The following is a 22560-nucleotide window of genomic DNA, read 5'->3' as shown; positions in this document are numbered from 1 at the left end:
AACTTAAAAACTAAGAGCACATATTTATGACTGGTTTTAGTTCTTCTATCTATTTTTAAACAAATACCCTGTGTCTAGACTAATGTTCTTTTACTGCAAAGATCTCATGCTGCCAAACTTGCTCCTAAATAATTCAGAATCATTAAAGTTGCTTCAAGAAGATAAAAACTGAAAGAATTTGCTCCCAGTCTCTGCTTTCTGAACACAATTAATTTCTAAACAACTGAATTAAATGTTTTTGACCTTATTCCAAAACCCTGAAAATATTTGCTACAAGTGTTCGCTTCAGCACCAAGAGTGGGCAAAGGGATCAAAGGCAGTTTGGTTTGGAGGGTGACATAAATAGAGGTGAGGCTGCAAACACACTCGCTATCCCTCAAAGTAGCTGCTTACAGTAAACTGGCTTTGCTGATGAACTTGCTAGCACAGCAACCTTAACGCAGGCTGGGGAGGCAAACTGCACACTGCATCAGTTTGTGCCCCAATGGTACCGGCGAAAGTGTTTTTAATCAGGTGCAGTGAGAGGTTTGGCTCTGTGAGGCAAACTCTCAGTTGCGTGACCCACTTTTGAAGGTGCCGATGTCCAGAGGAAAGGTCTGTGTAAACTGAAGATCCATGGTGGAGCTGATGGGACCCACCTCACATTGTCCCCAGGCTTCATCCTCAGGCACTAGCACAGGCAAGCTGGTGCAGAACATGTTGAATACCTAGGAGTGTGTGACTCACTGACTCACGTCGAGCCCACCAGCCTCAGCTACGTTTTGTAGTGGTAGGCTGATATGAAAAGAAATCTGCAGCAGGAAAAACCAGTATTTTCTTGCTTACCAGGGCATAACGATCTGCTCTGCAGCCCAACAGCAGTAAACATCATGCTTAAACTCACAGATAAGAAAGAGATGTTGAAGACAGAGATTATCAGTTGCTGGAGAGGATGCAAATATTTTAACACTGTAAACTACCACTGAAGGCAGGTACTTTTCCTTGTTAGTTTAGCGCTAGACAATTTAAGAGACACATTTCATTTATTCTCAAGTATTTTGGAAGACATGGTGCTTTCAGATTACTTTCTTTTTTAATGTGCACAGTGGGGGAGTCTACATCTTATTAAAGATGAGATCGCAGTGACTCGAGTATATCAAAGGACTTAATCAGCACAGTGCCATAGAGAAGCTAAAGGCCTAATGTAGGCTAAATATAAGTTTGCAAAATGGAGACAACTAAATAATTCAAAGCAGTGACATCAATTTATGTGTCATGTGTTCATCTCCCAGCCAGACTCATTTCAAAGGGTTGAGATTTTTATTAGAAGAAGGAAAACAGTCATAGTTCTACTTCAAAGCTGTTTCAAATCTGGTTTTTTTCTCCCCATCTTTCCAGGTTACGGAGCCTCCTTCAAGACTGAGTAAAGATCTGTCTGAAGATGACAATTGCAAATGTAGTGAGTATACAGCAATGCTGCTGTGTAGTCTGTTTTTCTTTTTCCCTTCTTTGCCTTCGAGTTTTCTGCCTCTCTCAAGCCAATGGTGCCATCCCACCATAGCAGTAACACAAAACCTTCTTCCCCTCCACTTTCCAAGTTGGGGATTTTGCATTTTGCTATGTATTTGAAGTTGCCAAGCCAGCAGTGTTTTGAATGACCTCACAGAGAATGTTCTCACTACCTGCCATTTTAATAACAAGTTGGCTAGAGGTGGTGAACTGCTCTTTTGTGAAGAGTTTGTTACTTAACAGGTTATTTTTTTAAGTCTCTGCAGTGCCACACACTTCAAGCAGTCTGAAACGCACTGTGTTTTGCTGGCAGCCTTTGCACTTACCCATCTAAAATGGAATATATTGGGGATCTTCAACTGCATCTGGTGCAGAGAGACAAATTTATGCTTTACTGAGACACCCCTCAACACAAATTTACCTGATGTCCCATTGCAGGACAACCACCCTGGCAAGACCAGCCTGGATTACTACAGGAATGACAGCATGGTGCTGTCCCTGTATGGAAACCTGGTGAATGGCACAGACTTCCTGTGTGACAAGAGGCAGGTCAGGCAGTTTGCTCGAGCCTTCTTGCCGGTGCTTTTCTGGCTAATCTTCTTTGTGGGAACAGTGGGAAATGCCTTGGTTGTGCTTGTCTACTGCAAATACCGCTTCAGGAGGAGCATGATGGATCGGTACCTGCTGCACCTGGCCATTGCAGACCTGGTCCTTCTCTTCACCCTCCCTTTCTGGGCCAAGGCTGCCTCTGATGGCTGGATCTTCAAGAACTTCATGTGCAAAGTCATCAACAGTATGTATAAGATCAACTACTATGGCTGCAGCTTGTTTCTAACCTGCATCAGCTTTGACAGGTACATCACTATTGTCCAGGCGATGAAAGCTAAAGCTTCTAAGAAAAGGTGGCTCCTGCGCAGCAAGCTCATGTGCTTGGCTGTCTGGCTGACATCCGTGAGCCTGTGCGTCCCAGAAATCATGTACAGCCAAAGCATGCAGGTGGGGGATGTAACAGTTTGCAAAATTACATACCCACCAAATATCAGCATGAACTTCAGAGTTACTGTCCTGGCCTTGAAAGTCACAATAGGATTCTTCCTCCCGCTTCTTGTCATAGTTATTTGTTATGCCCTTATCATCAATACCCTCCTGCAAGCTAAAAGATCCCAAAAGCAGAAATCACTGAAGATCATCACCGTGATCATCACCGCTTTTGTCCTCTCTCAGTTCCCGTACAATATTGTTTTGCTGGTCAAAGCCATCAGCACCTATGCCAGGGTGGTGTACAGCTGTCAGGCTGCCAACCAGCTGGACATTGGGCTGCAGGTCACCCAGAGCATCGCTTTCCTCCACAGCTGCCTCAACCCCTTCCTCTATGTCTTTGCTGGCGAGAGGTTCAGGATGGCTCTGGGCAGGATGCTGCAGAGCAGTGTCTGCTGCCGGACCGGGGACCAAGAGCAGTGCTCCCCTGCCTGTGACAGCCAGGAGCACAGCTCAAACTGGTCCTTTGCCATGCTGGGCAGGCGGCAAGTGAGGAGCTCCCTGACCCTCAGCACTCACTTGACCTCCTCTGTTATGCCACCCTCCTGCCAAGACCTCTTGTAAGTTAGTCCCACCCCACTCCCCTCTGGAGGAGGACCAGTCTCTTTGGAAACCATCTATATACCCCAAAGACTGTCCCAGAGGAGCGGGGAGGGCTGGGGGCTCCTTGAGTGCCCTGCCACATGGGACTCAACTGGGGCTTGCTGCTGAAAGGAGGGGAAACCTTTGGCACAGGGTAGCAAAATAGAGCCATACATGGAGCCACACTTGTTGTAAGCAGAACTGATAGAGGACAAAAGCTATCTTTGTAGCAGCTGTAAAAACCCAACCCATCTGCAGCTCAGACCACAGCCTGAAATAACAAGCCTCGCAGGGAGGCAATAAACCCAGCTATGGCAGCAACAGGCAGGTGAAGCAGGATGAAACACTCATCCTGTGAAGCAGCAGGAGGGGATTCAGCCCTCAGTTGCTGCCCAGCCAGGGTCTCCTGTGGAGGTGGCTGGACCTGGGAACCCTGCCTGCTCCTACACCAGATTGTCTCCCCTGTAAAGCAGAACAGCCTTTACCTCCTACACTGGTTTACTGCAGTAGGCAAATGTGCCTGGGCAGATGCAGCTCTGTTTTCTGCACAGGTGGTTCTTCTTACAAAGGAAAGCCAATCATTCATATTTATAAAGTGGTCGTTGCAGAATTAGATCTATCTTTCGCATTTATTTTAGCTGTGTGATGTAAGGTGAAATTGGATACAATTTATTTGCTATGGCTTCTATTTTGATACTGGAAACAAATCACACTTCGTAATAAAAATTCAAGGTCATCAGAGCTGCTGAGTTGTATCCCAGGGATATTTGCCATATGGTGCAAAGCTGCTGGAAAGCAGAATGCAAAAACCAAACTCATGGTTCAACAGAACGATGGCTATGTGCTGATATCTTTGCTAACAGTGAGAAAATTTATTTAGTGTGGGGCCAGTAAGACAGAGAGTAATTACGTACCAAACCTAACGTTAATGAAATTTGTATTGAGACTTCAGGTTGGTGGAGGCAGCAGTTTCCAAAAGTGGCATGCTGTAACACACCCTGCAAATTCTATAGGGCTTTTGACATGCTGGTGTTGGTGCTGTAACAGTGCCCAAGGCTGCAGAGTGCTGCGTGGCCATTCCACCTCACTCGACCCTTCCTGGTGACATGGAATCGCCTGTCCTGCCCAACTGCAGCTTGCACCTCCCAGTCTTCAACTGCAAGCCATAGTGCTCAGGAGGCTGTCTTTTAAATAGTCACATTTAACCTGGTTTGCCTCCTGGTAATTATTTCTTGCAGGAAGAAAAAGTTTTCACTGTGCATTAATTGTTAAAGTGTGTCAATAAACATGAGCTTTCTGCAAGGTTTGGCGCTGCTTCTCTAGCTAACGGGGTACCTCTGAGCAGATGAGATTCTATTGTTAAATACATTTATCAGGACTTTTAAGTACTTTTTTACCTTTTCTTAGGGGAAAAAATGGTGAAAAATGTATGTACTTTTTACTACATGTGTAAGAAGGGTTTGGGTTTTTTTTTGTGATTTGTATCAAGCTCAATGCAACTGAAAGCTGCAATTCTGTTAAATAAAGGCACTGCCACATACAGCAAGGGGATGAACTGGCTGTTTCTTGCCCACACGTCCTTCCCAGGTTTGGATCCATATGCATAACCTGTTTCCAATGACAGGATTTACCCCTCCCGAAGAAGGCCAAAGAAAAACTTTGCTAAAAGGTTTACTTCACATGTCTAACCCTTGGGGTGCAGAAGCTGCAGCTGAGGACCCCACAGGCACCGGAGCAGGTTTCGGCTCCCAAGGCGAGGGGGTGGGGTGCAGTTCTGGGAGGGAGAGAGGTTTTTAAGGGTGTGCAAGGAGGCAGCACACCAGGGCAGATGCTTCCTTGCTTCAGATGAGCCCCACCACCCCTTCCCAGGGCTGAGGGTGGTCCCACCCAGAGAGTCCTCCCGGCGAAAAAAGAGCCCTCAAGTTGTGCAAACAAACAAGCATGCAAACCTTAGCTGCTGCTGACCCGTGATCTGCTTGGTGGCCTCGAGCTCCTCTTCCCTGCACAGTGTCCCACTGGCCCCAGGAACTTGAATTCTGGGGCCTTCTCAACAAAGGTAAAAGCTTCTCTGCTCTACGAAACGTGGTGGGAAATTTTCATGCTTGGTCGGCGAGTGAAACTGTCGAGTGTGGTGAAACGGTGATGAACTTTCAGCAGTTTGGGGCAGCAGGGTCATCCCCAGGTCACACATGTCCCACTCTGAGTCAGGCTGTTCTCTGTTGCTTTGCTGGAGGGAGCCTGGGCAGCTCCCCCCAGGGTGTGTTTTTGCTGTGGGGTCTGTTCCACCAGGGCTGCCTGTGGTCCAGCAATGGTTGGTGGCTTCCCAGGCTGCTGGTCCCTCCCAAAATTCCAGGGAAGCTGCTTCCCTGCAGCCCCTCCAGCTGCAGCCTCATCCCTGGCAGGGTCCCTCACTGCTGGCCACCACACAGCAGGGACTTGTCACGGAGGTGTCTGCTGGCGGCCTCTGCAGCACAGCTCCTGCAGCCAAGCCCTCACAGGGCTCCTCTGTCCCTCTGCCCCAAGGTTTCAGCTGGATTTATCCCACTGAAATTCCTCTTGTAGCTCCCTAGGGTAGCCCCCAGCCTTCAGCTGATGCTGTCTCTCTGGAGGGTGGGTTTCCCTGAAGGCGAGGGTATTGCTTCCTGTGGGTCATGGGATACTGCCTGTGCCTTACCCACAGCTCCAGCAGGACAGTCACAGAGCTGCTGTTGGAAGTCTCAAGGAGAAGCTTGAGATCTTACATGGTTCCTGTCTTTAGGCCCCTCTCTTTAAGGCTGTTTTTTTACCTAGATGTTCCCAGGTTTTGGTTGCAGTTTCCTTTGCCGTCCCTTTTTTCAGAAGGAGCAGCTCAGCTTGTCTCTGTCAGCTGGCCTAACACACTCAAACTATGCAAAGGCTGGGAGCTGTGCCAAGTGGGGACTGCTACAGCAGTAGCTTCAGGTTGCCATCGACTTGCTATGGTGAAGGCCTCAGAGGTAGCAGTGACTGCAGTGCAGGCAGTGACACAGCACAGCACCAGCCTGCTTGTGGTACAAGGGGAGGAAGTTGGGAGAGCCGAAACTTTCACTCTCTGCAGGCAAACCTGCCTAACCGATGCCCACTCCTGCCTGAAACAGAGACATGCTTTATAGAAGTGTCTCTTCCAGAGAGCAGAAAAATACTGGAAAGGTGTGAGAGAACAGTGGTTAAACTGCAAGCATCACTGAAGTGATAATAGATAAAGTAGCCCAGGTGTAGTCGTTCCAAAACCAGAAACATCAATCTGAGTTCAGTATGTGCAAACTCACCACTGCCAGGTATGATCTGGATTGATTATCCATCACTTAAAGCTGACCAGACACTGTAGTCCCAGTGCCTTTGAGTACTGCCTGATTTTTCCAAGCCTCCTGGGCCACATACATTTTTGAACCTTATATTTGGACTTCAAAGCATCCTTGTGTCATTTCAAGGACCAATGGAAAAAGATACTACTGTCTCGTGGCAGCTTCACATGGTCCCCGCAACAGAATGTCATACTGGGTGTGCCAAGGCCAATTCTTGGGGCACAGGCCAAGAAACAGGTAGGTTAAGACCCTAGGGTTGGGAGATCCTTGCCCCTAACACCAAAGAAGGGAGGAGATATTGTCCAGTATGGCCAAACATGGATTACTGGAGATGTACACAAAGGCTTTCAACAGCTACAGCCTCCTCTGCAGAGCTGTTGTACAGCAAGGTACGGTCACTTACACATATAGTGCAGGTCCCTTGTCTGGGGGCTAGGCTTCACTGGAGACTGTCCTGTCTCTGAGCATGGAGCACGGGCTAGCACTGGTGCTGCTGCTGTGGGAGCGTGGGGACAGGAAGCGTCACAGCCTCCACCCCAGCAGGAAACTCCTGTGAGGAAACAGAAATAACGAAAAAAGAAGCAACAGCTGGTTGTGATGGAGGCTGTTGTCCTCCTGACCCCATTTGGATAACCCCGGCACCTCAGAGGAGCCTATGTGTTTACCATGTGCCTCAGAGCTACATCTGCAAACTCAAAAGGCAACACATGAAGAGTGCCTGCAACCCACACAGTGCTTCTTGCCCTCCCCCAGCCACATGAGGTAACCCAGGCGTTCAGAGCCGGCCAGTACCTGGGGAAAACCAGATGGGATCCCTAAGCTGAAGGACAGCGCTTCTTGGTGTCGGGGGTGACAGTGAGTGTAAGTGCTGTCCCTGAGGCTGCTTTGTTTTTACCTCCGAGGGGAAGCACATGCGGGTGAAGGTGCTTCTCAGCCATGGGGCTCTGCTCTTGCTGGAGGAGGCCTGGCCACTCCGAGCCACCAGGACACAGTGACATTTCCTCTGGCTTAGAGACTGTCTCACTGTGTACTTCTTTAAGGATGTCCGCTGCTGCTCTGTTGGACTGTACAGAAACAGCCTTTCTCCACCAGCATGACGAACCATTTTCTATTTTCCTTGTTCTGTAAAATTTCTTCCCGCTTAGATCATACAATTATCTGATTTACCTTCCAGACAAAGCTAGCTCTACAAGGCAGAAAAGGGACACACATTCTCAATGATACAGACTTTTATTTTTTTAATTCCTGAGGTTAAAAAAGGGGAAAACAAAAAAAGCATCAAGAAATATTCCAGTATACAACCCTCTACACCTGTGTAACTGTACAGACGCTGTTATACATAAACCTATTTTTCCCCTATCTGCAGCATGAAATTTGATGTGAACGGGGTCTGCAATTCTTTGGCAGTTAAGACCAAAAGATGTTTCTGAACAAGTTACAATCTCAGAGATTGAGCATAGTAAAACTATAGTGCAATTTCAATTTTAAAAGAGGAGCAAAGTCAGGCTTTTGGAGCTTTGCTATTTTGCAACGTGGTACACTCTTGTGCAATACATCTCAGTGATTTTTCATAAAGCAACATTGAGAAACGTTGAGTAAAGCAACACTGTCATTTTCTTAAAGCAACTATGTTCTTTCCTATGCATAGATCACTGTATAACAAAAAATATTACCCTCCATTGTTTCAACACCTAGAAAAAACATCCAATTGCTTATACTGATCACAATGTATACTCTCTTTGTCCCATGAGTGTGATATCCTCTTAAATTAATTTCATAATCGATTTTAAATATTTGTTTTCCCTTAACTGCATTGCTGTGGATAATAAAAGGCTGAACTCAAAAATGACCTGAGTGCCTGTAAATAAATAGATTTATCAGTGTCCCTGGCACAGCTCACATGAACAAGAGCTTTATGAATGGCAGCAAAAGGTGCTTGAATGAAATAACCTCTTGTACAAACCTACACTTGAGCTAAGTCCTGGGTTTCCATGGATCCCGCAATAAACCGTCTGGGACATTCAAGCAAAGGTTATTTTACTGTCTTCTCTGCACAGCCTCTGAGGTGTAAAACATTCCCTTTTAAGTGACATGATGGTATTTGTGTTCTTGAACAGTTCCTGTCTACTTGTTGTACCTCACCAGTTTGAGCATACCCTCTTTTGAACACTCTCCTCTCTTCTCAAACACTCTCCTTGGTTAGAAGCAAACCTTTTCTTTTCTACAGTTTCTGGCTCACACTCTCAGTTCTCTTTCAGAGAGAAAAACAGCCATAAAACTACTGTCACGGGGCAGGAAAACCTGAAGAAAAGGTACCACAAAGACACAAATGTTAAATAAAAACAATCCAGTGTTTTTCTTGCAGTCCTCCCAAACATATGCTTCAGCCAACCTCAGGACTGTCTACGTGAAAGACTGGAAGGGGAAACTTCTGGCTTACTAGATGGAGCCAATTACTTTAAAAGTTATATAAACAGTGGCTTAAAAATATTTGCCACAGGATGAAAAAAAACCTGGGATGCAGAGAGGAAATCCAGAAGCAAGTCTTGTCAAATAACACTGAAGGGAGATATTTCAAACACTTCTGAGCAGAACTGTCGTATTTTGGCCTAAGATTCTTGACAGTGTCCCTTTACCTTACATTTGGCATTTTAAGAAAGATACTCTAATAAGATTAGTATTCTAACTAAAACAACAGCAAAATGCTTTTAAAAACCACACCTAAAAGCTTAAAGGAAAACTGCAGCAGACCAGTAACAGCTCAGTGAAACTGGATAGCATATGGTACACAGTACTCCATTTTTAAGGAATAAATAATCTTTTCTTACCTAACTAAATATAAAACATAGCTTCAACACTGAAATATGCTGTAATTCATGAACTGATCTGTGTGCTGTTTATTGCCTGTTTACTGCCCACTTCAGCCTCTTGTCCATCTCATTTTCATGCACACAGCCAGGTAAGGGCTTAACAGCATTGCAGCCTGTTCCCTTGGGAGAAGTAAACCGGCTTGCACCTTCCACTGACCCCTCTGCCTGACAGCAGCTGGGGAGCACACCACCAATACTGGGAAGAGGCATCTGAAGGGAAGGGGAAAGCTACCACTGAGCCAGACATTCTAGGTGAAAAGGCCACAGGATTTCAGCTTGACGCCACCCAGACAGCAATTTGCTCTGTCAGAAATCCCTGTACACACAACCTAAAACCTAGGTGCTCCATGAAGGGCAGTCATTCTTTCACAATCTTTTTCAACATTACTGTATTTATAACAGTGTTAACTGGAATGAATTATTAGAACCTTTAGCTTTATCTGCAGTACTTTTTTCTTTCCTGTAATGAGAAATTTCCCTCTACCTCAGTTGCTACTACGTAAATGTTCAACATTTGTCTTGTGATCTCCATCTTTTAAACAGCTAGCCTTTTGCTGTAGAAGGAGATCTCCTATGGGTAATGGATTGGACCAGCAACACATAAACACCAGCTGGACTCTCCTGACTTCCTTCCCTAGTGGAGCAGATCCTTCCAATTCCCTGCTCTTGTCTTTAGGTTTCCAAGTTTGCCCCTACACTTTCTTCCCCCTCTCCTAAATCATCTGCTTCAGCTTGTGCCTGCCCTTTTTTCTTCCTTCCTCTCATTTTTACTTTCTGTTTCCCACCATGACCCCTGCATAGCTACAGCTACCACCAAGAGTCTACAGGGCTCCCAGCAGGCTGAGCTGGTCTGCTACCACCTGCTGCACTAAAACCTTCCAGGTCTGAGATTTCCTTGAGAGAACATTAACATTAGAAATCAGACACATCTAAAATGACAAGGAGGGCTGGCTGAGAGAAAGAGGTTTTCTCCCTTCTCCTGCCAAAATGTTTTGCCTTTCCATCAGAAGATAGGAAATTTTAAAGAGAAAAATCTGCTTTCAGATATTTTGATGAAAAGTTCAAATTCTATATAGAAAGCAGATGGTTTGAATGGATATTTTGTATAAATGAGAACCCAATCTTCCTTAAAAGGCAGTGTTTAGAGCCGGCTTGGTTCCCAATCCAAGATGGAAAGCTAGCAGTCAGCTAGGGCAACTGCAAGGTTTAGGAAAGGGACACAATATGCTAACACCAGGTGGAGAGCTCATCAGGGCTGGATATGCATTCTGTTTTGGATGAGCTTCAGATGGACCAGTTCAAACATTATTGCTACCTTCCACATGGTCTAGAAGAGTGAGACACTGCTGACCTCCTCAGAAACTGTGCTTTCCTGTGAATGCTGATGACTAAGGTGCTAAAGCAGGAAAAAGGAATGCTCCTCTTCCTAATCTTATTCTACAAATGATACTCCTGATTCTGCCACTGGTACTCACCATAAGAGCTGGATTCAGTGGATCAACTTAGAGAGTACGGTGAGCAAAAGTGAAAGGAGTTGTTGCTTTGTGTTGTAATTGGTATTCGGTACCAAAGCATTTGTAAAAGCCAGTTAAGACTTACCAAATCTTAGCCCAAAATGTAAAAAACCCCTATGTTTGCTGTTTATAAAACTTGGAAAAGATAAAATATTCTAGATGGATTACAATATATGCTTGTGAAGATTGAAATATTGCATAGTTGTTCTGACTGTAAGAGCATTAGAGCAGAGGTTATGTTTACCCCCCTGAAGAGGATAACAAAAATATGCATTTTTCTTTAAGTTTCCTTTTGAAGGATATTTTTGGAAGAAAAGTAATTAAATTTTCAGTAGAGAATTTCAGTTTGCATTTAGATACCTCACACCTATTTTTCTCCCCACTGAAAAAATCTGATCGAAACATTATTTGACCTGTTAAATCAAACCACATGGCTTTTGAGCAATCTGTACACAGTACAGAACCATTAGTGTTCCTAAAAAGGCTTCTGTTTTTTAGTGTATACATGTTCTCTAAGTGCATTATAGCGATTGCATAGTTTCAAAGTCTTCAAACACAGTGGTAATCATGCATACATGTACATAAATAATAGCATTTCTTAAAAATGTAATTAAAAATAACACAGTATATTCAAGGCTATGGAAAATCACTTCCATCATAGATGACCGGTCGCTCAACAGCCAAGTGATAAAACACTCTTTTTGAGATAAACCTGTCAAGAAACAAAAGAGAGCAAGATAATCACATTAGCTGAAGTCAGCTAGACAGGAAACCTTAGAAGTATATTCAACCTTTCAGTTTATACTCAGGAAAAAAAAAAAGACTGACATTTAAAAAGAAGTATGCCTGTGCAAGGGCTGTCAGGTCTGTTGTTAATAAAATGACAATCCTGGCTAAACCATCTTGGAAAGAGTCACAAATTACTTGTTTGCTTCTGTTTACCTTCTCAGAGGTTGTGACAGAAGAGTTGAATTCTGCTATGGGAGTAACAAAAAACCCAACAAGAACAAGAACCAAAATTCAAGCAGAAGATCTTTGGGCAAGCCAGGACCAATTTCACATACTTATTTCTGAATGGCATGGTACATCTGATCACTTCCATCATCTGCAAACCCAAGCTTATTTCACCTTTTCTGCTCACCTAGAGAATGTGTTGTCAAATATCAGTGTGTAGATTCCAGAGTTTCTGACTTTCACCTGTCCTCTGATAGTTTCCTTATGAGAGTTGCAACGGGTCATAGGAATAAGAACCTGAAATTCAATAAAAATCAAAATGAAACTTGCTATTTGCCCCATAAACTGACATTTACCTTCAGAAAAATATTTAGACTTGAGCCATGCTGAAACTACCAAAGTGCATATGTGCCTGCAAAACCATTTATTTTCACTGACTAGCATTAAAAATACACCCAATCTAAAGTCTCACAGTGAGACATCTGTTTTCCTTTGACGACCTCTTTATGGCATTAAGCTATGGCTATAAATCTCTGCTTCAGAGATAGAATCAAATCCTGATCTTTTTAATGTTAATCTAAGCAAGTTTACAACATCAACGGTGCTACATTAAATCTATACAAATACATCTAAGAGCAGGATTATCTAAATACATCTTTTAATATATGCTTTTATACTCTCTGTATTAAAAAATAAACTTTCTTAGCAAATCTTGATTGTTTATCTAAGTTTACAGCAAAACTTTTTGTAACCATAAAACACTAGCAGTGACAGTTTTCAGAACAGCAGCTGATGTAGATCAAGGATGACCCTATAAAACCCCAATATATCAAACAGATATATCAAGACAGAAGCGACATTCACTCTTCCTTCAGCCTTCAGTTGAAGAAAAAAGGAGATTTCACATGGAATTAGTTACCCTGGAGTGAATTAACGTATGCTGAACAAATGTTTTATTCCTCCAGTGAAATCACAGCCCTAGGGCACCCCCTACCACAGTAGGTTAAACCAGCAGCTGCCTTGTCTTCATTAAAATGAGCTGAGTAAAATAGATTCACTTAATCCATAATCCTCATGAAATATGGACTGTGTGTATAAAAACTGGTGCCTTGGGCACTGGCAACATGATTTTGCACACCACCAAGGCACTTAAACATATGCTTCACTGTAAGAAATACAGGTAACCCAATTAATGTATCTGTCTCCTTGTGGCCCCTGTTTAAGAGCCTAGCAAAATCAGTCCAAAGCAACTTACAAATTAAGTAATATTGAGGAGGGAAAAAGGAATAACTTTGAAGGCTTGGACTTTTATTTTTGCTTAATAATAGTGAGTGAATTTCAGATGCGACCAATAGAAGCTACAGTGATTAACAATTCATCTTTTTCAGGCAACATTAAATAATTAAAGATGTAGCTCTGCCTTCAGAACTGTAGCTTAACTGGAGAAAGAAGTCTTTAATGCAGCTGGCACTCCTGTGGAGTCCTTCAGCTGATTCCTCTAGGTGGCTCACTGTAGTGGACTACAATCTCTAAGGTAGTGAGGAAACAAAGGCCTTACTTTGCACTGATCCAGTGGTGTGTCTTCGGATTCTTGGTAGACAACACTGAAGGATATGCTTTTAGGGTCTGATGAAAAGATCCAGCTAATTGTTAGCCCCATCTCTGTAACAGTGATGGGAATGATACTGTAGGTGCTGGATTTAATGAACAGTTCTCTGTTACTTTCCCCGAAATTTAAGATCTCTTCCACTGTAAGGGGTAATTTGATCCTGTGAGGAAGAAAAATACAATTACTTGAAATGATCCAATGTAACTACTCAGACAGAAACAATAATAATTTCTTTTTATTTTCCATCTATTTGAGGTAGACCCCACACCAGACCAGCACAGGACCACAAAATGCAGGAAAATTCAGCCTTGGATGAAAGCAAAAACTACAGAAAAGATGGATGATACCAAGTACTTTCACTGGTCTGGATGTTATTCACATACTTATTTCATTTTGACGAGAAAAAAAATCTAGTGCTTGAATAAAGCTTTTTAAGAGTTTATGATTAAAAAAAGTCTGCTGCCCTCTACTGTTCTTTTTAAACAACAGAAAAAATTAGTCATCTGATTTACTCACCTTTCTAGATATCATTTGTACAGGAAATAGGGATCAGCTGTACAGAGGGGACAGATGGGTAGAATGTAAACAGCAGCTCTGTCTAGAGCCTCTGAAGCTCCTAATGCTACAGCTTGGTCTGTAAGCAAGCTGCATAAAAACTGACTCAAAGTACTTCCAATTAAAAAGGAAGTTCTTAGCACCCAGATGATCCTGTCATGAAGCATTATATTAGCCTGACTCATTCTGATATCTATTTCAGACTGCAAAAAGTGAGGGCCTTAAACAGGAGAATGCTGCTTGCTTTCTTTGGGGGAAACCTATCATTTTTAAGAGCTGAGGACCTCACCTACATTACCCTAGCTAAAACTGAACTAACAAATCATTCTTTAGGCCAAATAAACTGTTTCCCAAGCAATGAGCTCACAGTAAAACACAGCACTGTGATATGTTTGTCGGTAGCTATCAAAGATCAGCACATTTACCAGAAGATATCACATAGTCACCACGATGAAGGAGTTCAGTTTCCAACCATGACTACACAGTGGTTAGCAATCACAGATGATTTATTATAACTATTGTACTCTAGCTAGAGACAAAGCTTTATATTAAGTTTTGCTTACCTTGTTACTTTTCCCTCTTAGCTGAAGTAACTGCTGGGGTGTCTCAGGTGATCTTTGATTTTAATAAACTAACCATCACTCTTAATTTTACCCTACAGCCCAGCTATGATTTTAGTTACTGTTTCATTTTCCTGGTTCTCTGAACAGCAGCAACAGTGTTGAAACGGACTAATTTATCTCTCTGCAGTCAAAAGTTGAAAACCTTCCCTGTAACTAAGACAAAATTTCAAAGCTAGGCTTAAGGAGAGAGTGAGCAAAAGGGAATTTCTTCAAGTAACAGGCATTTTCATGCATTATATTCCCTTATTAGCTGTGCAAGAAAATATGCTGTATCAATACTGCACATAACTATTAATTTCTGAGAAGGATACATGCAGAGAATTGTGTGCACATGGTTCAGAGAGGTTGAGCAGAGGCTCAGCTGAACATTTCATGCTATGGCATATATCAATCAGAGCAGGCAAGACAGTTTCTGTGAAGCAGTAGGTAGGGGCTACCAATAAATAACAGGTACATGCTTCAAAAAGGCCATGAATTCCCTTCCTGTGCCAAAGGTCTGACTCACACAGCAATCCTTGATTTTCCCTTGCTGTTTCTTCCAGAGACTACTAGAACTACATAGCCTTCTCTCTAAGCCCCCTTCCTGTTCACAGCACCTCCTGCAATAAGAACAGGAAGGAGCGTCTGGTGTGATGTGGACCCAAATCTTTCCTTCTTATTCCCCACATGCACTAAAATTTTGGAGGACTGAAGAGAGGTTCATTGCTGTTACTCCGTTTAGTTGAATTACACGCTCTGCTACAAGCGATGAACTCTTCCAGGAGTCTGCAAGACTTGTGCTCACATAGCTGGTATCTGAGCTCAGCCTTTATTCTTTCAGTCTGGTAGTAATAAAACTGTTCTGCTTACATGATTTCTCCTGACTTCAACAAGCATATCTCAGCATCTTGAGCAACTTGCCACTCTTCTGATTCTTCAAAGGTTGAAGAATTACACGTGCTGTTTCTAAAAAAAAAGAAAGCCATAATTATCTGAGTAGTATGGGGTGAAATACCATCTGCATGCTCATATCTTCCTAAAATAGAAATATTTTGATAGTCATGAGCCAAATTCTAGAATTTGCACAATCTGGTGACAAAACTGTCTGGGCAAAACTGCAGGCCCATTCTGCTAATGACTGTGCACAAATGTAAAACTGTTCCTACCCTGGTTTCATGAGCTAAGAGAAATACATACATCCACAACATCTCTTCAACATTTTTAGATAAATTCCCTACTGAGACACTGCCAGGTTTTAAGGATTCTTTGGCAGATGGAAATCTTCATGGAGGGCAGACACAAGTAAAACAGTCTGGACTTGTCCCTTAAAGCTTGCACAGGGATAGGACATTTGCCCTGGATTTAATCTGGGAGGTGTTTTACAAACATATTATCCAGTTCCTTGCTCTGACAATGGTACACAAAACTTATTTTATTGCTGTAGGATCACTACTATGTATCTTCATACAAGAAATACTGGATGTTTCAGTTAGCTGCTACAGGATGGCAAAGCAGGATGCCTCGTCCCCACCAGGAGAGCAGAGGAAGTAGGTGGAAAACCTGCCATCCACTCCGTACCTCAAAAAGGGTGCATGCTCTGGGTAAACACTGGAGTAGCGCCAGCTAAGAATTACAGGGCTGGGACACAGGGAGAGAGTAGAATGAGTTTGAGAGTCAGTAAACAAATGCTGATAGTTTCCAACTAATTAGAGCTTCTCTAACTGATACTTTGCTTCTCTGCATCTCACCACTTTGATAACTGAGACAATTAGGCTGTCATTCCCAGAAAAATGCCAAGAATTCTTATATACAGGGAACCAACTGGTTGTTTTCTTCCAAAAAACAGTGGAACTTAATTAAAGTAATATCACTTATATGTGCTTCTGAACCATCAAGTGTAATCATGTAGCAAGGGCACAATTGTCACATTCTGTAGACCAATTCCCAAAACCAATGCACAGTTTAGCATTTTCTTTTAAACCCTACAGGACCTTGCTCTACAAGCAGCACTGCTGAGTAAAAAAACGGGAGAAAACATCTCCAGGTAACAGCACCTTCAGCTGGTCACTAGCAGCACCTGAATATATGGTGTCAGCACAGGCAACCATGCCTGAATTTAGTGGAGTGACGCTATTGGTTGGAAATAGGAAGAATTTACTGTTACGACTGCAAATTAAACTGCACCCACTGTCCACATGTTTCCTGAACTCATAAAACTCTGTTATCGGTGGAATTCTCTTATTCCTGTAGCTTCTGGGGTAACTTTTGACTTCTTCAGAGACACAGCTATTGTTAATACACTAAGGAGACAGCTGTGACCTGCAGGGAAGATTCAAAGCTGTGACTCAGTACCGAAACCTGAGCTATAACCAACCACTACCTGCCAAATGAAATGTAGGAATGACATAGTACATGTTGGTCCATAAAGGTTAATAAAACATCTATGCAAATACTTAGCAAGTGATACAAGTAATTTGTTAACTATCTTTATACAACTAGATAAGAAAATGGATTTTGAAAAAAACCCTAGAAAACTAAACTTGTAAACCTATACATATATTTTGCTTGCACAGTGGGAACAGCAACAGACTTCATGCTGTGATCCACAGACCTCTCCCCACCACAACAGGAACACACCCTTAATTTCACAGCCTTGAATTCAACAGACCAAGAGGTCTACAGGCTTCCCTGAAGTGTCAAACTCCATGATTTATTATGCCATGCCATTAGATTTCCTTGTTTAATCCATTCATTTCACCTTTCTTTTGGGACCCTGAAATGTAAATTAAATCCCAGAATCAGTACATTTTCCATGTTCTCCTCTAACACGTGATTTTCCTTATTCTTGCTGCTGCAACCTAGGATGTGGTTAGGTGGTTAGATTGCCTCTTGGCTGCTCTAACCAATAAATTCACCACATCTACTCACAATAGGCTAAGGGAACACCAAGTCTCCTACTTTGTCTCTTAAATTCAAGTGCATTACAATCACAAAGCAAATTCTCCTTCTCTTTGAGACTACTTCCCATTGAGACTACTGGTCTAAACTGAGATCTGGTAGCTTGTGTCTCACCATTTAACTGGAGCTCTTGTCTCCCTGACAGGAGAATTGATTCTTGCATAACCTAATCACACTAGGTGGCAGCATTAAGGATGTTCCTGCAGCTTGCCAGGTCCCCAGCTTATGAATATGCACCTTCTGGTGTATCTATGAAAATCGAGACTTTTTCTCTTATTTTTCTTTTAAAAGTGATATGAAGTGGGCCTGAAAAGCAGGAAGAACTGAAGCATGAAAAAGACCAAAGCAAGAAGAGAACCGCTCTAGTTCAGCAAATCCTTGAGACATAGATTGTCAGAGGCTGGTGGAGCATTTTGAAGAAGGATTACTTCATGCTTGTCCCGTTCTTATGCTCTTCCTCAGGCATCTGCTGTTAGTCACTGTCACTCAGCTGGATGGCCTGGTCCACTGGCCTGTTCTTATATATGGAAAGCATTTCTTACAAATAATACTAAAAATACTGTGACCAACATCATGAATGCCTTACTAAAATCCTATAAAGTACATCCGATGCAGAGCAAGTGCAGCTTTACCATTTCCTTTCCTCGTCTCAGGTATGCCACCACCACTACCTTCCCTTCACCAACTAGGCAGGTGACCTTATCATAGAAGGATATCAAATTGGTGGATCAATTCTGCCCTCAATTTTCTGTTTTCATAAATATCTGAGCTCTGGCAGCTGTAGCTATGCTTCTGAGGTGTTGGCTTCATGCTGTAGCTATGCTTCTGAGGTGTTGGCTTCATGTGGCTGAGCAGTAAAATCCCATATACCATCTGTCTGTCAGCATGCAATTATTTCTGAACAGAACTTTGGTCATCCAGGGTCACAACCTTACCAAACTGTGTGAAAGCCAGGAACCTGAAACGGAGAGTGGAGACTTTACAGGGCCTCTAACAGCTGCTTAGCCCAGCAAGCACCTCTGCAAATGTCTCTAATGTCAAGAAACAATAGAAGGTTGAAGTGCACCAGTGATTTCCTGGGCCTGCTGTTACCTAGCAGGTCAGACACAACCCAGGCACCCTAACACAGTTATCAACCTTCCTGTCCAGCCCAACAAAGAGAAAGAAGAAAGAGGATAGTGAAGAATCGAAGGAAAGGATGCACAGACAGCCCTTAGCATGGGCAAGAAGAGAGGCATGATTCGGGATGGAGCATTGGGAGATACAGAGCTCACTGAGTTTTTAACAGGGTGCAAGACAGTATCTTTCATGAAGGAATGCGTATGGGTGGGAAGGGGATGGAAGGGTCATGGGCAAACCCTGACATATGTAGGGATGGGAAAGCATCTTGCAGACAGCTGATGAAAACAAAATAAATGGATGGACATGAAGATCCACCCCTATGCTGTGGGTGACCTGTATACATAGGAAATCCCAGCCATTTCTCGGAAAAAAAAAAAAAAAAAGTACAATTTAACTATGCAAGATCCTGTATGAAAAAAACCCTATGAACCTAAAAGGACTCCCCTGCCTTAAAATTGGTTACACTTTATCTGTAAGACCAGAGGCAACTGCTACATACAGAGAAAGCAAGCTAGGGAAACAATCATGACAAAGGGATATTTCTGTGCTCCAAGGGACAACATGCAAAATTTTTTGAGATGTTTTTTAGTACTGTGATATGGAAGGGGTTTGGGAAAGGCTCTGAAATTAAGACAGCTTTCAGTCGTCAGTCAAATGCTGCATTTGCAAGAAGTTCAAACAGATTTCAAAATAAACCATTTAGGATTACCAGGTGCTTTCAAGTCCCCTCCCCAGCAGGAGGCAGCAAAGAGATGACTATTGGAATCAACATTAGAAATACTGGCAAGGCGCTGCCCCAAAGATCCTAAAGCTGTATGGGTAACCCCAGATTTTTCAGTTGTGAGGTATTTGCTCCCAAAAATGAGCTGTCTTTTTCTTATATACCTTGGAGTTTTCTCCTTGCACAGTTCTTTGGAGGCTATTACAGGGAAACCGAGGCAGAATTATAGAAGAGTAATAAGCAGAGGCTGTTTCTGGCTTGGGTTTACACCACTATCCCCCAAGGGCCTTTCAGCAGAGCTGCTGCCCAGCCTGCAGAGCCCAGCCTGTACCTCTTCAGAGGCTGCTCCATCCCAGGAGCCTGCAGATTTCTTGCAGCTGGTGGGGTTTTTGTACACAGGGGGCTTCAGGACTATACAATAAGTATTCTTCACACTGACCCATCCAGGAATATCAACTAGTCTCTCAGCCCTCTCCCTGGCTCTATTCTTACCATAATTCCTAGGTCACAGTGATAATTCAGTCATGCTAGAATAGGTATACCACAGGCAAACCAAGGAAAGTTATCCAGTCTTACAAAACTACATGTATGCAGACACACACAGTGGCAGCTATTCCTATACCAGAGAGAGCCTCTTCGAGCAGGCTGTCAAAAAATATTTTATGGAAACACAGTTTATGAAACAAAGGAGGAAACAGATCAAATTACAGTTAGGCTAGCAAGCTAAAATAAAGTATCTCTGAGTTTCTTTTGATCCTGAATGCATGATAAAGGGTTGAATACCACTGATACTGCAGACTTCTCTGGTAAAGGGTGTATTAGAAGTTACACAGAAGTGATCCCATGGTAACTCATGTATGGATAAGGGCAAATGGATGTCAGGAGGGTACTGGTCTCAATGGGAAGGCTGACTGAGGAGGCTGACTGAGGAGGTCACTGTGAACTAGGCTGACAAGACTGGCTCAGATGAGCTCTCCTTAAGACAGCTCAAAAGCAACTCAACACTTTCTGGTTTTAAGGAATTTAAATGGGCCTCACTGGCAGAAGGGGCTAATTGCTGGCCTTCTGCAGCATGGTGGGAAATTTCTCTTTTCTCAAGGCAGACATTCACACCATTTTAGGGTACATATGCTACCACATAGCTTAGCCACTGATTTATCATCCTCATGCCCTATTCTGCATCGGAAAATAACTGCTAAAAGCAGGTGGCTGTTGCAACCTATTGGTCATCTGTATGACAGGAACAGTTTGTAAATATTTAGCACCTTGCTGTAGGTTTGTTTCACAGAGACAGAGGAATCGCTACCACATGCAATGAAGCACAAGGGAGAACCAAATTTTAAAGAACATGACAAGGCCTTGCATTTCTTGCGCAAGTAGGGTTATGTCAGATTTCATGTGGGTTTTTTATACACATTTGCAGGTACCGAATTCAAGTACTCAGAGGTACAGAAGAGTCCCAGAAGCACTCCCGCTACTGTACCACAGACTGCTGCAAAGATCTAACTGCACAGCTAGTTTCTCTGAATACTGCCTCCCTCTCTTGCAAAATCCATGAGTAAGGCTATTACTTTTCTACACTAATCACCACTCCTGAAGGTGAGTCTCCAAAGGCTACCAAGAGCAGCGAGGCTCACTAGGGAAGTGAGCATACCTGATAAATACAGCTAGGAAACCACCTGAAAGGTTGTGTACACTGCATGCAGCACATTGCTTTATGGGATGTACAGGTACTGGGCTCCTGCTATGAAGGAATACCACAGAAAAGGTTAAATGAAAGCTACAGCTCACGCTGAGATGTGGTAGTGGCCAGGCATGTAGTTTAATCACAAGGAGTGCACAAAAGATGTCCTTAATTACAGTCAGAACAAGCAACAGCAGAGTATCACTTCATTGAGCAGTGCCACCCAGGCACCTTCATTGAGCAGTGCCACCCAGGCACCTCCACTTCCCTGCACCCTCCCAAGAGCTGTCTCAACTATTTCTCTCTCAGATCTTGTATTCATAGGCTTTAAGTCAATTCCCACCCCTGCCTTTGCTTCGAGTGAAAACAGTCACTCCTGCACTGGGTAGCCCCCATCTGGCTCCCCTGTAAATGTATAGAGGCTCTCCCACCTTCTTTCATTGACTCTAAAAGAAAATTTAGCATACACACCAACTTTAATTAGGGTTGAGATTGCATTAAAGGTAAAAACCTCACTTGGGGATGGTCACCAACACAATCTTTCCAGCCATTTCTAGCTCATCTCAGATGGACAAAAAAATCTGAGAGAAAACTGTCACTGGAATATTTTTGCTCCAGAAAAAAAAAAAGAACTAGAAGGAATTTGAAAATCCAGTATTGTCACAAAATATGCATGCATAGTTAAGTTAAATGATAAATACAGATTGTTTTAATTCTGGAAATAATTTTTGAAAAATCAATTTTATTCTGGACATTTCAGACAAATGGCCACATGTAAGTGAATTTGAACTCAATCTTGAGAGCACAGCTTGTCCATACTATTATTATCTGTAGTAGTATCACTCAAGAATCAAATCAAAAAGAGTAACTTCACATCACGTTGCTTTGGTCAACAGCAACTACAAAAGCTGTGAGGCAGCATCACAGGCTTCAGAACTGATAAATACAGCAAACTGCTGCTTTCACATTTCCTCTGAAAGATAAGATGACTGCGCTCCCCCAAGATGTGACATGTCTAGTAAGTGAATATTTTCTTGACTTCAGGTGAATAGCTCGACAGTTTAAAAATACAAAAAAGAAGCTTTAACATTTAGAAATATTAAAACTTGAAAGATTTTGTTAGTATCATGGGTATCCTCCATTTTGACTCGCAAAATTTAAGAGAAAGGGTGGGGTTTTATTCACACAGCTAAAGATACTGGTTTTGTTATTAAATCTTCTTTGATGCCTTGTTATTGCAGTAGCTCTTTGGTTTACACTTATTAGGCTTTGAAAAAGGCCTTCAGAGAAATTTTTTTGGTATCTTTTTCTCAGAAGACATATGCTAATTATCTCCTTTCCATTTATGCTCCAGAATCTGTTTTCCCAACTGGTATGTGCTTGAAAACCTCTCATCTCTTCAAACAAATACAAATCTCAAGATAATTTCCCCTCTTCTGATTACAATCTCAAAACCTTTTCTAATGAGGTTGGTTTATGAGCATTATTTACCATTTTTCTGTTTATAGTCTGTATTTATAATGATGGCAAAATATGCTGT

At 42.7% G+C, this 22560-nt stretch overlaps 2 protein-coding genes across 2 annotated transcripts in view; one reads left to right on the top strand and one right to left on the bottom strand.

Moving 5' to 3' along the window:
• Positions 1-1420: 1420 nt before the first annotated feature.
• On the top strand, positions 1421-3090 carry CCR9 (C-C motif chemokine receptor 9). Its single transcript, XM_074897514.1, has 2 exons — positions 1421-1438; positions 1927-3090. The coding sequence occupies exons 1-2, from the start codon at positions 1421-1423 to the stop codon at positions 3088-3090; spliced, it is 1182 nt and encodes a 393-aa protein (XP_074753615.1).
• Positions 3091-7642: 4552 nt separating this feature from the next.
• Positions 7643-22560, bottom strand: part of FYCO1 (FYVE and coiled-coil domain autophagy adaptor 1) — a 53036-nt gene continuing 38118 nt past the window's right edge. Inside the window, exons 15-18 of the mRNA XM_074900661.1 lie at positions 15406-15501; positions 13328-13538; positions 11957-12066; positions 7643-11527 (exon numbers count right to left, since the gene is read on the bottom strand). Coding sequence (XP_074756762.1) covers positions 11452-11527; positions 11957-12066; positions 13328-13538; positions 15406-15501 — 493 coding nt within the window. The 3' untranslated portion in view covers positions 7643-11451. The remainder of the gene's footprint in view (positions 11528-11956; positions 12067-13327; positions 13539-15405; positions 15502-22560) is intronic.

This window comes from Athene noctua, chromosome 2 (genome assembly GCF_965140245.1).
Source record: "Athene noctua chromosome 2, bAthNoc1.hap1.1, whole genome shotgun sequence".
NCBI lineage: Eukaryota > Metazoa > Chordata > Aves > Strigiformes > Strigidae > Athene > Athene noctua.
Note: the sequence above shows the minus strand (reverse complement) of the source record. Positions and strands in the feature narration are given on the sequence as shown.